Source organism: Branchiostoma lanceolatum, chromosome 13, assembly GCF_035083965.1.
Source record: "Branchiostoma lanceolatum isolate klBraLanc5 chromosome 13, klBraLanc5.hap2, whole genome shotgun sequence".
Taxonomy (NCBI): Eukaryota; Metazoa; Chordata; class Leptocardii; order Amphioxiformes; family Branchiostomatidae; genus Branchiostoma; species Branchiostoma lanceolatum.
In genome coordinates this window covers 8147956-8166216 of record NC_089734.1, presented here as the reverse complement: position 1 = coordinate 8166216, position 18261 = coordinate 8147956, and the positions used below count along the sequence as shown (strand labels likewise).

The following is an 18261-nucleotide window of genomic DNA, read 5'->3' as shown; positions in this document are numbered from 1 at the left end:
GGTACAAAATGTACATCATGTTTTGACAAAGTCCACAACATTTAGCTCTTGATATAGGACTGATTTCAATATTATATAAAGGTTAAATATAACATCACTGGCACTCAGTGCATTGACAACTTTCAATTGTGATTAATTAAATACATGTGCTTTACAATACTGTTAGTACAAAGTTAATAGAGACATATACACTATGTACAATGCCATGAAAGGAGCTTGTCTGCTCCTAAAATACAGTGAAACAAATTCGTTTACAGCAAAATTCCGTGACGCATATGCACACAAAATGCTTGTAAAGTAGGGACTAACAATGATGTGTTTCTTGCAGAATTTTAAAATCTGGACGGGTCCATGTATACAAATAACGTTAGATCAAGAGTTCATTAGGATGCACTTTCTACGCTTGTGCTGCAGTTCGTGCCAAGAGCGGTAGGGGGCCCAGTTGAGTAGGTGTACTGTTGATGACTGACTGGTCCTGTTGAACTGTTCAGTCAAGCTCTCCAAAGTACAGGTTTCCACATTTTCTTTCTTGAAGATCTCTCATGCATTGTGGGTCACTTTTCATTCCCATATGCATGTCATGGTACAATCGCTTTCTTCTTTTTCCAACTGATTCTACTGCACGTATCTCACTCATGTGTTCTAGAAGTAGTGCAAGCTCCCGTCATCGTGATCATTGCTGCTGTTTCCACTGTCCGATTCACCGACGTCACTATTGACGTCATCATCTAACCTGTCCGATGACATGCTTAGCGCCGCCATCTGTGACGTCACATTATTGCGCTTGCGCCGTGGCGATCTCGCTGCATTGCGCAGGCGCATGGACTCCACACTGGCTGGGTCTGCTTGGTACGCAAGCGCAGTGACAAGTTTTTCATCCGGTACGGTTCCCGTGGCGCGGATGTCCTTCATAAGCGTCATGGCGGACATGGAGTTGAAGTCTATGTAGTCCAACAGTGGAGAAATGGCGGCCTTCACAGAAATGTCCGGGTGCTTGTCACTGTACCGACGTGCCCAGCGAAGAGCGGCGTGGAACTGCAGAAAAGTGAAACAAGATATGAAATTTCATAAACATTCTCTAGGGTCGTCTTTAGTTACTTCCAAAATTGATAGAAATATATTAACACTTCTTGATATAATGAAATTCCTCTCTATGTTGGCTGCCACTATTTCTTGTATGCAGTTCAATCTATGGAGTGTTACGTTTTAGACCGTATTGTTAATGTTGGACGAGTGTCAACTCAGTTACTTACTTTTGTGACCTCGTCTGCCTGCAGAACATCTCGCGAGAGGACTAGTCTGACCACGTGATCAGGAAGAATGGCAAAGGGTGCCTGCGTCAACACGTCTGAGGCGTGGTCGTCAACAAACTCCAGCACCTGTTGAAGCACAACATAAATGTCCATGAGCGTATATCAAAAGTGCGTGAACCACAAAATTTTTGTATTTGCGCCCAGAACAATTGACTTGGCAGATTTGGCTGCAGAATATTGGCATGTTTTTACCGTTCAAGTTTTATATGTGTGTAGAAAATCAGAGGACTAAAACTTGTTTCGAATGACCTCGGCAATCACAACTTTTATGTGGCTTTCAACCTACCTTTTGCATGAGTGATCTCGTGGACTTGAAGTGAACGTATTTCTCCATTGAGCTTAGTAGTGGGCAGACTGTGTCGAGGCTGATACAGCAATGTAGGAACCCGATACAAGCCCGCCTCAGTTCCTCCAACCCGTAAAACTCAGCAGCGTTCATCAAACCTAGGTGAACAAATAAACAATTTTTTTGTCACGAAAAGCAATACAAAGAATACTATCGGAATTATAAGCTAGTGATATTAATCTTATAATTATACGATCCAAACAAAGTTGTTGTGACTGCAGATTCCAGCGCTGGTAAAATTACAGTTTTGCAAAGGTGATTTAGGCGATGCTTTCTCTTATTGTTCATTGCTCGGCGCCATCTCTTTGATATATTTGGAAGCTTGTTGATTGGTCAAGATTGTCATAATCTACGTGGCTGTTCATTGGTCAATTCCTCACCAATGAGCGTCCTCGGTTGTAGTTTGACGCATCCTGAGTGGATGTACTCCATCAGGTCACGGAACACGTCGGGGTCAAAGTCAGGCACCTCGATGACGTCAGGCGAGTTCATGTTCAAGTTGTCGTTGCTGCCGAGCTTCGAGAATATTCTGGCGAAGGAGCCCGAGTGCCTTGAAGTCTTCTTGTTGCGGATCTTGGGAGATGTCAAGAAGAGCAACTTGTGGAACACCCTGCGATGGAAAAAGTAACGTCAACAATTACTGACTATAGATTTGGCAAATCTCCAACCTTGATTCGCGAAATGGTTGCGCGAATTTTCTAAACACCCGCTAAACATAAAAGAATATGCAAGATCAATGTTGGGACTGGTGTGAACCAACTCAGATGCGAAGTATCTTTCAAATGATATCGACGATCGTTCAGATGAGCCTTACGTTTCTAACAGGTTGTCGTGGCCGAGTGGTTAAGGCGATGGACTTGAAATCCATTGGGTTCTACCCGCGCAGGTTCGAATCCTGCCGGCAACGTTGATGTTTTTACTTTTATTTGACATTATGTCGTGCATACACAATATCCTTTTTGGTACTGGGACACCGCTTTGTAATATCCGTGTATGATCGACAGTTAAATGGCTTCATCCCAACCTATCAGAAATAAACCAAATCATGGTCTCCATCTATGAAATTCAGAAAAAAAGGAATGAGCATGCTTGGTGGAACGAATTTGGTAGACAAATTTGCATCATAATGTTTTGCTAAGTGTACAATGCAGAATGACTTTGAACTGCTAGCGAGGAACTCTAGTGAAATGATTGTGAACTGCAGCCGCACCTGCTTCTGGCGGCCAGGATTGCCCTGATCCCGTACACGGGCTCTCGCTCTTCTCCCGCTAGGAACGTGACGTCATACAGCTCCGGCATGGTGGCTAACAGCTTCATGTCCTCGGCCAGGCCCGACTTGTTCTCGAATCGGGAGAAACCCTCGGGGTCGTCCGCAAACCCGGGCGTCAGCGAATCCTGAGTCCCGCTCTCACAAGTGCCTGAGTAACAGTGAACAACAAGAAAGCACCATAAGTATTGTTGTACAAGAAAGTATTTTACTGAACCGTACCAATAAAAAAGGTAGGCCAGTCGGGGTGGCCCTCCTTCGGACAATAACACAACAACCATAGTCTCCATAAGGCTCTTAGGGGGGCAAATAATCACAGAACGAGGACAATACAATAATAGCATCTGCTAGCAGGCCCATAGGATAAGCCCTAGGATCCAAGTTTACACAGCATCTTACCGGCCGTCCAATGCGACTTTGACATTATTCACGTTGTTTACCAATCCTATGTGCCTAGCAAATATACAAACATGAAGATGTCCGATAAGACATCAGCGATTTCATTCTATTTCTACCGTTCGATTTGCTTGGAAGGTCATTCGTCTGTGGCCAAGGTACCGTGTTTGTTCATCTTATCTATTAAGTCGGAAATATTTTGATAGATACTTTTTATGACTTTGTTTGCTTACTACACTGCACTATGGCAGAGAGGGTCGGCAGCAGGTTGCTTTAGAGGGAAGACTTTTGTACATGCTGCCATCGAATGCCTACATCCTAAATCACCTACATATGAGTTTAAAATGCACTGAAACAAAACGTTGAAGTCTCTGGGAAAAGTTCGCAGCAGAAAATTGCATCCTTGCAACTTGACTGAATCAGCAATGAAAGGACATAGTGTTGACGGAGTGTTCAAACACTAAACGCAGTGTTGCTTTCAAAACCTTTGGTCATTTTTTGGACCTCATAATTTTCTCCTACATTATGCATCAAAACTATTGACGTCGTTTGGTCGTAAACTGCCCACGTAGCTTTTCACTCCAGACATTAACACACGCAGAGTGCAATGGAATATACGGAACATACAGAACATTAGCAGCCGGCTGCACGCGTTTTCTTGACCCAGTTAATACCTTACCTTCCGGACGATTAATTGCTTTGTTCGCGCCGGTTAGACCTTTTACAGCAGCGCTGGGAAGACTGGGAGTTTCGCGACTAACACGTCCAGATGACGACTCAATCTCGCCATGCCTTCTCCTGTTGTCGCTCAAGGAAGAGTCGTCAGAAACGGCGTACTTAATCCACGACATCCCCTCCATACCCTGGAACACCATGTCAGTGTTTCTCCAGGTCTAAGTTAAAGTGGCCCAGTGGTTGTAAATCTGTTCTCTCTCGCTGTTTGCCGTCGCTCATTGTATACTTATCAGGCCAGACGATGAAAAATTCATAAGGCTGCCCAAATCAATGAAACCTAGCCTGCCTGTGATGCATCAAACGTCCGACAGTTGAGATTCCTTCTATGTCTCGTACGTTAACGCTGTGATATTGGTTGAAAGTGAACGTAGCATGTATCTTGCAGGAGAGCATACATTTTCCAGGATGTTTTGCTGCTAATGATACTATGTGGATGTCGACATGTCGGCCTACTTAGAAATCAAAGTTCACTTTAGCACATCGGCAGGTGTTAATGTTCACAGGCCACGGCGATATCTGGACGCTGTTGAAAACCACTTATTGCAGCTATGTCCATAGTTGCCCGGTGCGCACTCACGCCGTATCGTGCCATGCGTCTGAATTTTAACGAACTCAACGGTTGTTTAGTTCAAATTTTACTGCTATGACGTCTTTTCTCAAGCTATAACCTGGAGTCTTTTACAAAAGGGAAACAGCATAAAAATAATCATCAAATTTGCAGATGCTTCAATATTTTTTCGATATCTTTTTGCGATTGCAACCTCCCTCGACCTTTGAAACCGGTGGCGACATATCCCCTAAACAACATATGTTCAAGAGTTCTTAGGACCCCCCTACACGACCTCGCCAAACAATACCCGCATGTAACTCTACAATTTGCGATTTTCCACAAGGCGGGAACACTTTTTCTACTGCACCTGCAGGATTTCTACATAGTCATGTAAGCGTGAGATGCGCATTTCATGGAAAGTAAATCATTCAAGCGGATTATTAAGCCCTTTTGACTTATAGAGTACCGCCTATCAGTTATTTTTGACACGTAAAAGAGCATTATGTGCACATTACATGTGGTGCTGTGCTTGGGGAGGGGGGCGTGTGTGGAGAAGACATTTCATGCACGATTTTTCATCGTAGTAAAGCCATAATCACGCCGGCCGTTAGGACTGAACTCATAGAATTATCTGTCCACACTGAAATACGTAATTTGGGGTCCTCAGTCCGCCAGATGGCAGCATCTAAATCGACCTTGTCAGGCTCAAACTACGTACTTGAAGGAATCATTTGTATAACTTGCACTTTTCATGTGCAAGTCATATTAACCTGGTGGTCTGGTCTCGAAGATCAGAAGCATTTTTGTGCGGGAAACGTGGAAAACTTATCGACAGATTAAGTTTGGTTTCCATGCGTCTTTAGACTTCTTCGTTGCTACACTAAATGCCGCCTCGATTAATCTGTAAGGACGTTCTACTGAACTGGAAATGATTTCAGCTAACTCCTTTGGAAATGAACAACAAAGAAAGAGAGAATGAGGAAAAAGATAGAGAGCGTTATCTAACAACAATGCGAACCTTGGCAAAGAATTTTTTTAAATTTCTTCGCATCACAAATGATAAACAAGTATACTATCATTAGACTAAGAATGCTTGCTTTTCTAGTTGTTTCGAACATCAACAAGTACGTTTTGAATAAAACGCCATCTTGCTGCACACTGTCGTGGTGCAGAAACAACCGTTCTTTTTTTTTCCCTGACTCGACCAAAGGACCGGCACTCCTCACTGCATAGCCAGTGCACAAGAATTTAAAGTAATCCGTCTCCATGGCGACGGAAAGTCCTCAAGAACAGAGCGTAGAGCGGCTGACTTAACAGGAGTACGACTCAAGAGAAAAATATGCGAAAATGCTGTTTCATCCACGCTACAATTCTGCAAGTAGACTAGTCAACAAGCGCTTTTCTTCGACACAATAGAAACTTTGCCAACCGACCACAGTATAATCCTCTGTACGTGACGACATTGTAATCTGCTTAAGTAAAGTACGGTGCTAGTAGAAGCGAATAGACGTTATATGGCGACACAGTTTCATTACGGTATTTCGTCATTTTCAAGCCAGTTTTCAAGATAGCCAACAACAAAAGGTGTACACAAAGCAGATAGCAGGTGCAAGAATGGCTTCTCATCAATTGCCATAAAGTTCATCGAAGAACACTGTATCAAATTGCCTATGTGGAGCTTGACGTCACTCTTGTATGTGATGCTTTAAAGAAAAATGTTTTCCCAGGAAAATACCGTATCATATACACTGAAGGAAGAAAATAAACACAACAAATCCTACGATGTGGGTAAAACTCTCTTAGTAATCTGTAGTAACAAGGACAGGACTCGGGGACATCTGAAAATTGTTTCTACTCGGCTAAACTCGGATCACGGAGCTTGCCGAGACTTACCGAACTTAAAGAGGCATTGCTCGGTTCTTAACAGTAATACATCTAAGACGTAAACAGTGAAGTTGAGTAGGGTTAGGAATCTCTATAGCTACAGTTTACTAAAAGATGTCAGGAATGAGATGAGACAAAGTCAGAGGTATTTTTAGCCCCCACGCGTGTGGTCCTGATTTTGTCCCTTTGTTATCCTATTTTGAAGGTAAGAGGTTTAAGCGTAGGCATTCTTAGTTGGGATTCTCTATTGTATGATAGTGTGATAATCTCCGAGCAGATGTTAAGGAAAATCGGGAAGTTTTCCAACTTGATTTCGGTGATTTGTTAAATCGCAATACTCTTGCAACATCTATTTCGATTCCCATTATACCATAATCTTTTTTGTCGTAGTAAACTGAAACTAGATCTTTTTGTCTTTACGTTTGAGAGCTGTAGCTATGGTTGTAGCTTTATTGTACGCGCTGACACCAGACACTGTCTCTCGCCTGTCACATATACGGCCCATGACAACTCAATTTAACCACAGCCCTTTAGAGAACCCGTCTCCTCTTTCCTCTGTACCATCCCCGATGGGGGGTCCATTTAAAGGAACCGAACACCTACTCTCCAAGCAGAGGAATGAGTCCGGCTAGTTTTTGACGTGTTTTTAGACTTTTTTGTCGAGCTTTCTATTTTGTCCCGTTTTCTTGATGTCGCCAACCCATACTAAAAAGAAAACACGCAAAAGAACAGCCGGACCCATTCCTCTGTTTGGAGAGTACCGAGCAACTGAGTTTATGACATTATGCACCACTACCTACAGGAAATAAATCTAGAGAAATGTGCAATAAAAGTCGGGATCAATTTTGTGTTTTATCCGCCGCTGTTTTTTCTGGTGATATTGAAGGTGAAAGGGGAATCCGTGCGGTCAATGAATTCAGCCTACTGCGGCAGAGAGACGGACAAAGTGCGGTTAACCCCGTTTATACCCGCTGTTTTATTACTAACGACTAGTGACTAGACAAAATGGCGCCATATACAACTGTTCTTTTGTTCTAGTCGAGAGGCAATAAAAGCGCCGGTTCTAGACAGAAGATCTTCTTACTGGAGAGTCTGTAAGTTATATATATTTCAATTTCCTATCAGGGAATTTACAGGGAATTTAGGAAAGTAGATTTTATTTATTAATGACTTCCTTTACGTTGGTAATATCTTTGGAACGAACGGCAGGTGTTTGTGTGAGAAACATGATACAGTAGTCTACGATCTGACGTTTGGATCAAATCTGATATGTGAAAGATTCCGTCGTAACCAAGGACACGGGAGCCTCTAAGTCTAAGTCTAAGTCGAGGAGGTTATTTTACCTTCTTGTCGTAACGCTACAAGTATCACGCACATATGGCGCATGACAGCTCACGTTAGCATCGAGTAACGACGGACACCGAGGTTTCTTACTTCCCGTTAAGTGGTCCGAATGACAGTACCCGATCTGTCTCTCTCTGATTTCGACACTTTCATCACAGTTCTTGATATTTGAGCCCTATGTATTGTCCACGGCACGTCATGCAATCGGGCTACTGAATAAAGCTTTTTTTTTTCTTCAATGTAGAAGGATACATCTAGTCTAACCTTCGATTATATGCTCAGAAAACCTGCTAGACATGTCGACAATGTAGTGAGGCAAAATGATACAACATCAGTCTTACTGTATCCCTCTATTGAATGCATCGGTACAGATAATATGCACCGTTAAAGTCTTTTTTGTTCCTCAAAACCATTGTATTAGAACCGAACGCGATTCTATAAAGACAAGAAACGTCGAGATTTATGCATATGAGGTCATAAACTTCCTTATATATCTGTTAACTATTTGATGGTGAATTCTAGTCAGTAACATATGCCGTACTTGTGGTGAGAAATGTTACCAGATTTCCTAATCCCGCCACACATGTTGCACGACAGTTCCGTTTACCGCGCAGTAATCTGAAGACCGGTAAAATATTCTACAGGGAAAGAATGCCAAGTTAGCTCCCCATTCACAGGTCGGATTTGAGCCTTCGGGATCGAATATCCAACAAAAAGGTCCCCTAAAGTAGGAACTTTCACACCACTCACCGTCCCTCTTTAAGCACGTTTACGCCTCTAATTGCCTGTTGAGCCGACAATTGACGCTCTATTGACGCGCTAAAAACGCGAAATAGGATCCCGAGCCGCACTGAAAGGACATCGGTCCTGCTTTACCCTCTTCAGGCCGAGAGGTCGATTAAGGTGATTGCGTTCATGATGGGAGAAAAATAGGCAGGATATTGCTAATTCTGTTTCCAACTGACCATAGGACGGGTGTCTATGTATCACTGTGCACTGGCTACCGGATCGGAACGAAGGGAAAAGGAATACGGAAAAATATGACGGTCTTTTGGAGCAGTGCGTCAAGCGTTGTGTTCTCACCAGTGCAGGGGTACCACTTGTAATGTACTCGCGGCGTTTTCAAGGGTGAAATAGTCAATAAAGACAACTGGTGAAAAGAAACGCGAGAGCCTGAGAACTGTGACCCTCTCGAAAAATCTCAGGGGCTATGCATGGCACAGAACAAGGCTGACAGCTTTCTCTAAGAAACTACCTCAGAAATTGCTTCGCTTTTGACCGAACGTATACCATGTATAATTCCCGACATAAAGTACAAAGGGTATGTATCCTGCACCTGTGTCCTTTCTCAAACTAAAACTCTAACAAAAAGCGGGCCCTAAAACCATGAAATCATTGAAATGTTGCCGGCACGTTGTTTCTTACAACATGTGGATACAATTGAGATATATAGCAGTTAGAAAGAACAGCCGGGTAAAATAATAGCTGAAGAAAGAAAGAACGATTTTTCCTCTTTACAAAGAAAGGCGGCGCACGCTGAAGCCATTAAAAATCAGGGGTGGGGTTGGGGAGTGTTGCCAAATGCGCCCATAGAACTCAAACGGCGTAGAAATGGAAGATAGATGAGTTTTTCGGCGGCCAAAGTGTTGAAGTTGATGTATCGGTTGCAGAGGCGCCAATCTATAGGTTCTTTTGTGGGTGTAGATTAGAGCGTGCAGGAAACACTCGTGAGACCATCTGGCGGAGGATCCTGCAGCTTTGAGGCGGAGGGACACGCGCATTACGGGCGCACATCAAACGGGAATGAAAGGAAAATAATTAGACCGCTACAGTCTGGTGGGACACAGGATTTGAGATGATATTCAGGAGCCAAAGTGTAACAATAACACCTTTTAAATATGCCGAACATATATGAAAATACAAAATCATAACTATGTAGGTTTGGGGGAAGAAGTTCCGAAGAACTATTCAGTTAATAACGTGAAAATAGTTTAAAAATTACTTTGAAATCCACACGCTTTCTTCCTTTTTCTAAATTCGTGTGATATTGAGAAGCGAAGAAAGTGATATTTCCTGACTGCCGCAAAAGCCTACTTTATGTTGAACGCTTGTACATACTAAGAATCAAATCATCGGACCCACTGAAAGCACAGTGCACTCATTATGCGTACATAAAGCCTATGATCTAGAGGTCGTTTTCCTAGTTTTCTTTTGCTGTTTTTACACTTTAAAAATAGATTTAGGTAAAATCAACCGTCCATCAACCTTTGACAAGTTGTACCGGAGCACAATTATGTAACACGTTATGTTTGACTTGTATGCAATTGAGATTTAGCTTCTGCAAACAAAGTATTGAAGTCAGTGTATATGTTGAAAACACAGGTCTTTATACTTTTCCTATTTTTACCCCCCCCCCTGCGCGCGTTCAAAAACATTCGCTTCACGTCGGCGACACTTCTAGAGTCACTAAAACAACACTTCCTTGAATTTGGAACCTGTTTTTAGACAGGGCATGAACTTGGTCGGCTCAAGGAGGCTATAAGTCGCTTTATTGTCATTTTGTTTTGGCAACAAAGTGTACCTGGCCACTGTGCCGGTCTTTGTGGTACTGCTAAACCATTCCGCACGTTGCATTGGAGCAAAAAGGATGCTTTCTCTTTACCGACAATTACGTAAAGGACCACGCTCAACATCTCCTTAACTCGTCTCTATTTATATCATCTTCTTGCACACACGTACGTGTGATGAAATGCCCCCGCGCCTCTTTGAGATGAGGATAAAATTAAAGATTTTCGCCCCGTTTGCTAAGCCTTTATGTTGGGCGTTCGTCAGGCACGCGATATTTTGAATCCGATGTTTCGCACGACCGCATTTTTAAGGACTATCTTATCACTAGGACAGACGGACACATGGGAAGAAGTAAGCTTTGGGCCTTTGCTGTGCGTTCTGGGAGGCTGTACATATATGATGAATTTGTCCTATAATGAAATGTACTTGTGTGTAGTTGAATGTTTTTGGTAAAATGTCCAATTTCAGAAATTTCAGAAAAGCGATAGAAAATGGTTATTGTTAACCCCTTCGTCGCAAATCTAAAGAACACAATGCTGAGAGGAAAAGAAAAACAGTTCTTTGACTGAAAGTGTGCAGCTGCGCGCTCTGTGTGTGTCCACGTGATTCCACGTTGTTGTCTTCGCTTTCAATTTCCATCAAAACGTTCTGCGTCTTCAATCATCATGTCCGAACGTCACACGTCTCGCGTGCGCAGATTTCAGCAGATGGTGGTCGAGAAAAATGAAAACACGCCGGGAACAAATGACACGAGAGCATTTTTGTTAGATCTACAAGAATATCATTGTATGGATTCGCGGAGCTTTATGTGATCAGACCATAATTTCATGCACATATTCGCTTGTACTAGCCTCCGTTGCAGACTCCCGGCTGTTTTCTTTTCAGTTAACGTTTTTTCATTGCACTTTTTTTTCTTTTTACTGCTCCTTCCCGGCCAGCAATAGAAAGACATGTATTAAGAAACGGTAACTTAAAAGAAAACAGCCGGAGAGAGTCTTCGACGGAGGCTACGCCTGGTCGATGGCAATGGATTTTAGTCGTTTTTGGTTCTTTCTGTGAATTTCAAAATGTATAGACTGCTAGATGGTTTACGGGTGTGTAATAAAGTAAAGGTTAGTCGTCTGTTTGTATCACAAAGCGAGTTATGTTTCTCCTCACAAATGAAGTATTTCTTGCGGGCCATGCCAGTTGTGGCGCACCCCAAAGAAATTTAAGCGAATTGTTTTTGCCATTTTTTCACCTGTTAAATGTTGACCTAAACAATATAGATTGTCCTTTTGAAGTTATCGGACTTAAAATCTTTTAAAAGTTTCTTCAGCGCAAAAGAGTGTACAGGTGCAGGCTATTGAGCGCAATGCGGCGTTCGTAAGAACATGTTTATTGTGTGCACGCCGTTTTGGAGGATTAGCGAATATTTGCCCAAAAGATTTGCGAAATCCTTAAACAGTGGTTGAAACGTTAGAAAATTTTTGCAGTCGTCGATCGATCTGCCACATAAGCGGTGGACGGTCAATTTTACCGTTTTTCTACTTCGTATTTGAAATAAACTAAAGTATCTACGACTGGACATATGGTCACTTTTGGTCAGCACGGCTCAAACGAGACAGATGCAAGTTGTTTACAAATGATATACGGACATCAAAGGTGTGAGACTACCTATGGATGGCGCCCATTTTCTTTTTTCTCCATACTCGATCTGGATTTTTGAAGTGTCGGTCCTTTTGTGTGTGAGGTGGTGTGGGGAGGGTAATTGCGCGGGAAATGGTGGTTAATTACAGACGACCAACACGGTTCTGAATCAAACGGGCTGACCCGCGGTTCGTCACACTCAACAAGGGTCTTTCCAGGGCCACGCTCCGATTTACCATGGTCAATCCGCGCCCAAGAAGGGGCCACAGGGCGGGCAGAATTCCTGAACTGGAAGAATGGAGGCGGGACTGAGAAGTTCAAAGTACGCAGGGTCCAATTTCAACCGCTTTGGCCAACACTGACCACTGTGACCCTTCTTTTTAAAATGCCGTATAAAGGTCTTGTGGGTACTTAAGACCGGCTATAGGGCTGAATAGGGGGCAATTTTCCCCACAACTCCAGACAAAATTGCAGGTGGATGTGACACAATGCAAGGTCAACCCAACGGTCAGAATCAAATGTTTTCACACAAATGTTGACCTCTAAAATGTTGGATCTATTGTATGATTCCCCTGAGCAATTTGTACTGGGCGTTCTTTTTGAAGCAAAAAAGTAAATGTTGCGACGGCAATAGAAATACAGTGACGACGGCTATACTTAACCATCATCTGAAACCGTTAGACTGAAAATGTCTGTGTCAAATTTGCGCACGTAGAACATATGCAGAATACATACATTTTCATCTATGTGCATACGATTCCATTAAGTCAACACCCTTTTACTTCTAGTTAGAGTTGTGTTTCGTCAATATGCAAAAATGGTCGACAGATATTCTTTAGACCAACAAAAGCGGCAGTCTACCTCACAATGCACTGAGTTACAAGTTCGCCACCGCACCATTTTCACTGCCATGGGTACACGGGTACAATGAGAGGGTATTTGCTTGTACAAAGACCTATTTAGCCCCGAAAGCGTCCAAGGTCTTAGTGAATCAATACGCTGAAAACATCTCTTGTCTGGGAGACTGACAGAGTTCAGGCCCGCAGCTACCCGGGGTGGAGGAAAACAAAGCTCTACTGGATCCTATCAGCCTACTAAAACGGCTGAAGGACGTTTTCCACACTAAAAACTAAAACATCAAGAAAGACATACTTTTCGCGAATTGCCAATGTAAATAATGATATGCAGCTGTTTTGTGTGAATGTACATCCCACACATTACACAAACATGTCATAGAATAGTTTTACAGACATTCGAGATACAACATTGCAAGTTTAACCCCAAAATGTACATAAACATAATACGCAGAAGCTCAACCATTTCACTGTCCCCCAGCTGTCGCAATAAGCCCTTAAGAAAGGAATGCGGGCGGGTCGATTTTTACTCAGCTGTCGCGCTGCAGACTTTCCAGGGGGTATACAGGTTCAGAACTCTTCCACAATATTTTGCCAGATGTCACTTTCCGTAGACAAAAGTAAATGTACGAAGAGCTGTTATTCTTTTGAGTATAGGCAGAAATGTCGTTGAAGTGTCAACAGCGACTGTCCAAAAATCGAGCTAGTTTTAGCGTCATGTGTTTGTTTTAGGGTGTTCTTCTTTTGAAAAGTTGTAGAGGAGTTGGAAACATCTTTTTTATGGTCTTTTCCCTTTCCATTCCAACTACTGTCATCCCTGTATGAGTTGTTGAAATCCCCTCAAACATCGTTCTTTTTTATTTCATAAGAATTCCGTACAGCCACACGTTCTAAGTGGTATATGAATGAGATCACATACTTATAGCAGTTCATTCACTAGCTGCCATTTGATACTTTGATATCGAACGAAGTCAAGTCACGGTAACAGTACATTACATACAGCCAGACAACTCCAATGTGCTTCAAATGTTTTCGTGGGTGTGTACCTGTGTGTGTGTGTGTGTGTGATAGAGAAAGGAGGCATACATGGCAAATTACTTTTAAATGTTACTGCAAAGCAAAGAAAGGGTATGAATGATATAACTACAAACATTAATAGAAAGGGGTCAAACTTTCTCCAGCCTTTCTCGGAATCAGTTCTTACTAACTCACCGAAGCTCGATACCGGTTTAGTCAGTGGAGTGGGATTTACCGTTATAGGATGACGTCATCACCCTACCTACCCAGTCTTACCCTGCGGATAACGCTAACCCCACCAGATGTTTCTTTCCACGGCCGTGAATTTGAAAAGCAAAGAAACGGTCTATGGCACCTTATGATAGGCTTTTACACCATCCTGCTGTGTTCATGCAGCGTCAATATTTGGATTATTTGACAGTTTTACTGTTTTACGACGTTGTGAAATTAGAAATGAATCCATACGAATAGAACGACTTTCAAATCGTACGTCTTTCTTGGTTTCACAAGTCTAGATTCATCCCGGGGTCTGGATAGAATTCAACATGGTTTCACAACTTGATTCTGACGGACGGTGTGAAATTTATGAGACGACTAAAAGGTCAACATCAGACCACAAATGTCCGAGCGTTGTCAGAGGTCATCACGGTGGCCACACAAGGTCATTTTATCAATAAGTCGTCCCATGGACCCCCGCGTGGTGGACTTTTCCTCAGGACAAGATCAAGTTTCTTTTTCCCATGATTTTCCATGTTTATAAGCCGTTGTTCTACGAAGTGCAGATTTCACAACGTGTGTAAAATGCGTTGTGACATGCTGACAGGCACTGGTGCAATCTAAAGCCATATCTCTTGTCGCTGGTGACGTAATTTGTGCGCAAAATCAGACGGAAACACTTGAGTCTTGAGGGCATTGAACCCTTGAGGAAAAGCGACACGAAACTTGACACGTCAGGATGTGAGAGGTCATGTGTAGGTTCTGTCAGGAGTGGACAATGCCCATTGTTGTGGCACCCCGCTCAGGTAGATGACAAATCTCACCTGCTGCGACGTAAACATCCCCTGCCGCACTTGGCAGTGACGTCATCTCGGATAGCGTTACAACACCACACGTACGATACCCCAACACTTTGTAGATGTCACAGACGGTAGTTTTGAAAAGAAAAACAAAACGATCCGCTCCTAGAAATTCAAGAGATCCTCGTGAGAATGTTGTCTCTAATGCTTCTCATGCTTCTCAAGTATGTTCCTCGATGGCCGACTGTCTTTGCACATACGAGAAAACGGTACACGTGAGGAACTCACACGCTCCAAGATACGAGTGCCCGAGTGTTGTTTTTGTAAGATTTTATTACATTGACGTCCGTGTGACGTATTCACGCCAATTCAAAATGCAACTACTGTACATCCTCAGTATTTTGTAGCAGTCAAATTGAATCCATGTATTCTCACACGTGTACATAGCACCTAATGCGGACGTCGTTAGAAATTTAAAAAAAATGCACCAAACAATGGAAACTACCGAATTGTCCTATTCCTTCCGTGACAAGCGCATATCTTTCAGAGATGTCAAACATACAATACGTGGAAATGTAACACCGTTATGTATACAACAATTAGATCATATCATTTGTCATATCGAAGCATCCATTACCTGTAACAAATACCTTGTTATGATTACTTTCTTCTTGACACAAGATTGATGAGAAAATTTAATTATCTACGGGAAATTTGACCCACTAAAGAAATCGCTTCGACGTCAGAACAAGTAGGTAGGTGACAGTTCCCAGAATTGTTTTGGAAACCCGCGGTACTCGTCATTTGGTCGAAAAATCCCCGCCATTTTATAGACGTGGTCGGCCGAAAAGTGTTATTTTATCGGGATACGACTGAGCGCCGAACACACCTTAACTTGATGGAGCATAAAGACCAAGCCACAGGGATATAACCGCGGATGACATTGTATTACTGTAACGTTACCTCTTCCATTCTCAGAGGTGTTAAACATTCAAGTCCGGTACATCATTTAAAACCATCGAGCAACAACCACAATGGACAGCACATCAAAAGGAAAGCTTAGTACATGTACACAGGTATGGCGTTCCCTAAAGTTTACAGTAAACACCCCCCGCAGAATCTAGTAGGAAACAGAGAAAACATTGTACTTACTTTCCGTCGAGCTGCAGTAGGATGACACGTCGTCCATGGTGATACTGCTCCCCTCAGAAGTCGTCCTGGATGTGTCGCTTCTCACAGACATGCTCTGTCCTGTCGTCTGCTCAATCTGTCTTTCTTCTGTCCTGAGGGAAAATGTCCACCAATGTTCGTCTGTAGCTCGCTACAGTACACTACAGTACTGCAGTGCAGTCTTGTAGCTTTGTTGTCTCAAAGTCTGCTCGGTGAAAAGAGCCTGGAAATTGTCAGAAATACTTGATTTACTCAGACGCCGTTGTATGGTACTGTCCTCTACCACCGCTTGGCTCTCTGTGACTGGATCGGTTCAACCTTTGCGGTTACGTGTCGCGAGTAGGCGGTGACGGATCCGACTGGCTGGTTACGGTCGCTCGAGTTGTCGTCTGACGCTCGTGACTTCGTATTCCCGACTGTGGTCCACCTCGGCGCTGCGCAGCTGCGTGGAAAACAAGGCGATGATTCACTTGCCAACGGCTAACGTTACCTCCTACGGACGGCGCCGACGTCTTGTCGTGTTCTCAGTATCCAGACTGGCTTCTTGTAACGCGCACCCCTACACAGACGGGGTCACTTTACACGGGCCAATCACTCTGTACAGGTCTGGACTGGTCCATTCTAAATGTAGGGGTGTGGTAGAATTGTCGCCAACCACCTGTGGAGCGAAGTCACCGACCTTGCCTGTTCTCACAATACCTCAGAGAGGGAGGGATTTTCTCAGACAAAACGGCTAAGCTTGTAACAAAAGCAGACTAGAGTCCCTTTAGCGTCGCTCTGGGACAGAAAATTCCAGCACGGCAGCGTTCCTTCCCAGGTCGCAGGCGACCTCTCCCTGCCCCGATGGTTAACGTCGTCGGCAGATGTCGGCAGTACGGTGGTCGCCTCGTTAAGTTCCGCCACACGCCGAGCGGCAGATGGCCGTAAACGTCGGGCCGTACGAAGATTGCCGAACCTTCGTTTGAGTGTCTCTCGTCACCCGCCGAGATTACAACTGTCCAACACCTGGGTGTACACTTCGCTATGCGTCCCAGACTGCACTCTATATTTACCCGGAACTAACACAAGCACACCTCCTACACGTGAAAGTAGTGGCTCCCACTCTTATACTAGTTTCTTACGGTTTACGATCAGACAGCGTCCGACCGCAGCTAGCCGCGCGTCAGTGTTCTGGCCTAGTGAAGATGAAGTGTTCTCGGAATGGCTTTTCTTCCTTGAAGATGACTCACGCCAATGTACACATCCCCGACAGCTGGCAGCACTTTCTATTCCCCTATTTACACAGCAGGCCGGGACCTCGCCCAGCGACTCCTTTGCTCTACTGATCACACGGGACGATGTTTTGATGTTTTGAAGAGAAGAGAAAAAAAACGCCTCGAGCTTTTTACCTCCTCGGTGCAAGGCTGCGATGCGTGGCGATAGTTTCTTGGTGACGACTTGGGCCAAGCTGATCCGCAGGCCGCGAACCAATCAGTCACCTCGTCGGAAATTGGTCGGATAATGATAACCAACAAAGGATAACAGACGATAAGTTGACTCCTAAGTAGGTCATCGTTATAGGGTTGTTGTAGAAGACTTATTCAGGGTGAAAACCCCACGTTAAGGTTTATCCACACCTACACGAAGGTGTGTCGTCAGGTAAATGTTCCACTGCCACCGTGGCGGGATAAAAGAACGTCCAACTCCCGTTAGCTAAGGGCTGCCAAGTCCCACACTTGAGTTGCAAGGCGAGCGCGCCATTGGTGGACTGGATATGCCCATATCCGCCTCATCGACAAGAGGGCACTCTACACACAATACTCTCATCATTATTGTCCGCTCATCCCTCAGAATTCTATCATCGAAATACAAGATGCCATGGTCTTAAGGTATCATCCTAGAGGCCTAATTATCTGCAACATGTAATCTTTGGGGATGATTCTGATCCATTTGAAGTGATTTGTTACCAGGTCACGGAATTGTCTGTCACGTGGATGTGCCCTCTCCTATCTTTCCGCGGTGTGAACAAGGACAATACCCACACCTCAACAGCACTCGCCACGATCTCCAGAACCACTCTACACAATGTACCTGTCAAAAACGTGTTCTTGACATGGCCAAAGAGCAGCAAAACACGGTCAGTCGTCTACTCCGTGTATTGTCTGGGCCGTCTGTGTTTTATCCAATGCGTTA

At 43.7% G+C, this 18261-nt stretch overlaps 1 protein-coding gene and 1 non-coding gene across 3 annotated transcripts; one reads left to right on the top strand and one right to left on the bottom strand.

The window, feature by feature from the left end:
• Positions 1-2: 2 nt before the first annotated feature.
• Positions 3-17752, bottom strand: LOC136447023 (serine-enriched protein-like). Of its 2 annotated transcripts, none has more exons than XM_066445691.1 (6): positions 16072-17752; positions 2870-3077; positions 2040-2269; positions 1600-1757; positions 1254-1379; positions 3-1035 (listed from the first exon to the last, which is right to left on the bottom strand). In XM_066445691.1, the coding sequence occupies exons 1-6, from the start codon at positions 16160-16162 to the stop codon at positions 643-645; spliced, it is 1206 nt and encodes a 401-aa protein (XP_066301788.1). In that variant the 5' UTR covers positions 16163-17752; the 3' UTR covers positions 3-642. The 2 variants fall into 2 exon arrangements, with proteins under 2 accessions (XP_066301788.1, XP_066301787.1); XM_066445690.1 differs by lacking the exon at positions 16072-17752 and adding an exon at positions 4002-4347.
• On the top strand, positions 2485-2566 carry Trnas-uga (transfer RNA serine (anticodon UGA)). Its single transcript has one exon. It is a non-coding gene; the product is annotated as a tRNA-Ser (tRNA).
• Positions 17753-18261: the final 509 nt, after the last annotated feature.